Consider the following 3,828-nt stretch of genomic DNA (forward strand, 5'->3'; position numbering starts at 1 on the left):
ATTCTATATTCCCGTTACAACAAAGACAACAACGAACTACACAAACAAGAATGAACAAGTGGCAGCGACCTTTGATGGGATGGATTAAGTGTAATACTGATGGTTCTTTCGTAAGCAACAATAGTGCTAGTGTAGCTGGTTGGGTTTTAAGAGATGAGAAAGGAGTTTATCAAGGATCTGCACAAGTAATTGGCCAACATGTTGAGAATGCTTATGAAAGCGAATTACAAGTGGTTTTAATGGCTATTCAACATTGCTGGATGCAGGGATATCATAAGTTACATATGGAAAGTGATAATAAAAAAGTTATTGATGTTCTTAACAATCGGAAGCTGCAATTTATCGCTTATAATTGGACAAGGGAAATTAATTGGTGGGCTAAGAAGTTTACAGAGATCAAGTTTACATGGACAGGAAGAGAAGCTAATAAGGTGGCAGATAGATTGGCTAAAGCAAGACTACCAGACAATTGTAGTTTTCAATTTAACTTCTATGTTCCTTTTTGTATTACTAATCTTCTCCATGAAGATTATATTAACTCTTCCTAATTAATAAAAGTTTGAAGTTAAAAAAAAAAAAAAAAAACAAACTCTTAATCCCGGATATTGTTATACTCGTATCCAAACAGTCCGCTTAACCAAAACCCCATTGTAGTCTCTCTCCCCCGCAAGGAACTTTCCAGAAGAACACAAAGAGACCTCCCAGATTCAACCATGGCCGACGAAGCTAAAGCCAAAGGCAACGCAGCTTTCTCCTCAGGCGACTTCACCTCCGCCGTCAACCACTTCACCGACGCAATCAACCTATCTCCAACCAACCACGTCCTCTTCTCCAACCGCTCCGCCGCCCACGCCTCCCTTCACCAATACCAAGAAGCTCTCTCCGACGCCAAGAAGACCGTCGAACTCAAACCAGACTGGGCCAAGGGCTACAGCCGCCTCGGCGCTGCTCACGTGGGGCTGAACCAGTTCGGAGAAGCGGCCGATGCTTATTCCAAGGGGCTCGAGATCGATCCGAGCAACGAGGCGTTGAAGTCAGGCTTAGCAGACGCGTCGTCGAGGTCACGCGCCGCCGCGCCTCAGAATAATCCGTTTGGGGATGCTTTCAAAGGCCCCGAGATGTGGGCGAAGCTGAGCGCTGACCCGTCGACGAGAGGGTTTCTGAAGCAGCCTGACTTTGTTAACATGATGCAGGAGATACAGAGGAGCCCTAGCAATCTCAATCTCTACTTGAAAGACCAGAGGGTGATGCAGTCTCTTGGCGTTTTGTTGAATGTTCAGATCAGGACTCAGGCTGGTGATGAGGCTGAGGCTATGGAGGAGGATGAGATGGTTGTGAATGAGCCTGAGGTTGAGAAGAAGCCTGAGCCTGAGCCGGAGGTTGCAGAGGAGAAGGAGAGGAAGGAGAAGGCTTTGAAGGAGAAAGAGATGGGGAATGCTGCCTACAAGAAGAAGGATTTTGAAAATGCTATCAAGCATTACTCCACAGCTATGGAGATTGATGATGAAGACATCTCTTACATCACGAACCGTGCTGCTGTTCATCTCGAGATGGGAAATGTAATATTACCTTTGATTGAGTCTATAGTGATTTGCTTAAGAGTCTAAAAATGTGGAATGTGTGTGATTACAGTATGATGAGTGCATCAAGGATTGTGATAAGGCGGTTGAGAGAGGTAGAGAGCTTAGGTCAGATTACAAGATGGTAGCTAAAGCTTTGACTAGGAAAGGAACTGCTCTCGGGAAGATGGCTAAAGTCTCTAACGACTATGAACCTGTCATCGAGACTTACCAGAAGGCTCTTACGGAGCACCGTAACCCTGACACGTTGAAGAGGTTGAATGAGGCAGAGAGAGCCAAGAAAGAGTTGGAGCAGCAGGAGTATTTTGATCCAGCTATTGGTGATGCCGAGCGTGAGAAAGGTATATGCTTTGTATTATGCGAGGAAATAATCTCATAAAACTAACATCTTGTTGTGTTTGTAATATACAGGTAATGAGTTCTTCAAGGAGCAGAAGTATCCTGATGCTGTGAAGCATTATACCGAAGCTATCAAAAGGAATCCAAAAGATCCGAGAGTAAGGCCTTGATTCAGTGTTGTGTATAAAATGTTTCTCTATTTGATTGTTTAAATGACCTGTTGAATGTCACATAGGCGTATAGCAACCGAGCTGCATGTTACACAAAACTGGGGGCAATGCCAGAAGGATTGAAGGATGCAGAGAAATGTATCGAGCTTGATCCAACATTCTCAAAGGGATACAGCAGAAAAGGTGCGGTCCAGTTCTTCATGAAGGAGTATGACAACGCAATGGAAACGTACCAGGAGGGTCTCAAACATGATCCTAACAATCAGGAGCTTCTTGACGGTGTTAGAAGGTATAATATACGTGTAAAAGTTACAGAGAGAGATTTATTCATTCTGTTATCTTAGTAGCCTATGTAATGTGTTGTAAACTTTTTATGCAGATGTGTACAACAGATCAACAAGGCAAACCGTGGTGACCTTACTCCCGAAGAGTTGAAAGAAAGACAGGTTAGATTCTAACTACTGTTACAGAACGTCTTCCTTGTGAGTTTAAGCTTACTTAAATTGGGATTTTGTTTTTTTTTTCTCTTCGTGCAGGCTAAGGGAATGCAAGACCCGGAGATCCAGAACATTCTCACAGATCCTGTAATGAGTCAGGTAAAGAGACAAAACTTAACTTCTCTAGATGATTTCTCAACTCAGAAATCAAATGTTTGGTTCAGATGATGTCTCACAAAACTCCAACACTGCTCTCTTTGAACAGGTTCTGTCTGATCTCCAGGAAAACCCAGCAGCAGCACAAAAACACATGCAGAACCCGATGATTATGAACAAAATCCAAAAGCTTATCAGCTCAGGAATCGTCCAGATGAAGTAAATCCATAAGAAAAGACATCAATTTCTATTTCGCAGATTTTTTTCTACCTTTTGTGACTCGAGCCAAAGATGGGTTCTTCCCATTTTTCCAGACTGCTTACTCTGTTATAACATTTTTCTTCTCATATCCAGTGTTTACTAGAAAATTATAACTTTGTCTAATAGATTTGTATAATGAACCAAACAAAACCACAATAACTTTCCAGTGTAGGATTAGTAGTCTTGGACAAAAGAAAAATCTGTCTTAAGCTGGTTCCGAGTATGCTGAGGAACAGCATCGAACTTAGCCAACTGCACTGTGTTAGATGCACGATCTTTTGTTATCCGGAGCTTATACACTCCTCAAGTCTTTTCATGACACCGGGATTATAATTTCTTGGTACGGCTCCTCTTATGATCTCACTCTTGAATTCATATCCTGATCCTGCTTCCAGTGTCTCAAACCTGACTGTAATACTAATATCAACAAACTGTCCTTGTCCACCTGATTGCTTCATGTGTGTGTATCTCACTTCAGTTAACTTTGGAGATACTCTCACGGTCGTTCACTCTGGCCTACCACGTGGCTTTGTTATCTTTTTTGCTCTCCTTGAAAAGAATCTGATCAGTGAAGAGGTTGGCTTTAGTCACTGAATATACAATAAAAGCATCATCAATCTTTTACGTGTACCGATACAGCAGTACACAATTGATTAAGTGAAATGGCAATGAGCTTCTAGAAGGATGAGGTGGATCTTATCTATATGTGAATATTCTTTTATGCTGAATAAACACACCACGTGAGAGGCATGTGCTGAGTAGAGCTTCACGCAGTGTGATAGGAGAGGGACCTTTCTATATAATCAGGGAGAGAGGAGAGAGTGAGAGTTATCTAGAGATTAGATCACAAGAGGGGGAGGTGAGCGACTCCATTAATAATTCTCT

At 42.3% G+C, this 3,828-nt stretch overlaps 1 protein-coding gene across 1 annotated transcript; it reads left to right on the forward strand.

Moving 5' to 3' along the window:
* Positions 1-655: 655 nt before the first annotated feature.
* On the forward strand, positions 656-3,099 carry LOC106319102 (hsp70-Hsp90 organizing protein 2). The gene is made up of 7 exons (XM_013757337.1): positions 656-1,559; positions 1,633-1,921; positions 1,992-2,077; positions 2,155-2,378; positions 2,469-2,535; positions 2,626-2,685; positions 2,792-3,099. The coding sequence occupies exons 1-7, from the start codon at positions 714-716 to the stop codon at positions 2,903-2,905; spliced, it is 1,686 nt and encodes a 561-aa protein (XP_013612791.1). The 5' UTR covers positions 656-713; the 3' UTR covers positions 2,906-3,099.
* The last annotated feature ends 729 nt before the right edge of the window (positions 3,100-3,828 follow it).

The sequence above is a fragment of the Brassica oleracea genome, chromosome C9 (genome assembly GCF_000695525.1).
Source record: "Brassica oleracea var. oleracea cultivar TO1000 chromosome C9, BOL, whole genome shotgun sequence".
Lineage (NCBI taxonomy): Eukaryota > Viridiplantae > Streptophyta > Magnoliopsida > Brassicales > Brassicaceae > Brassica > Brassica oleracea.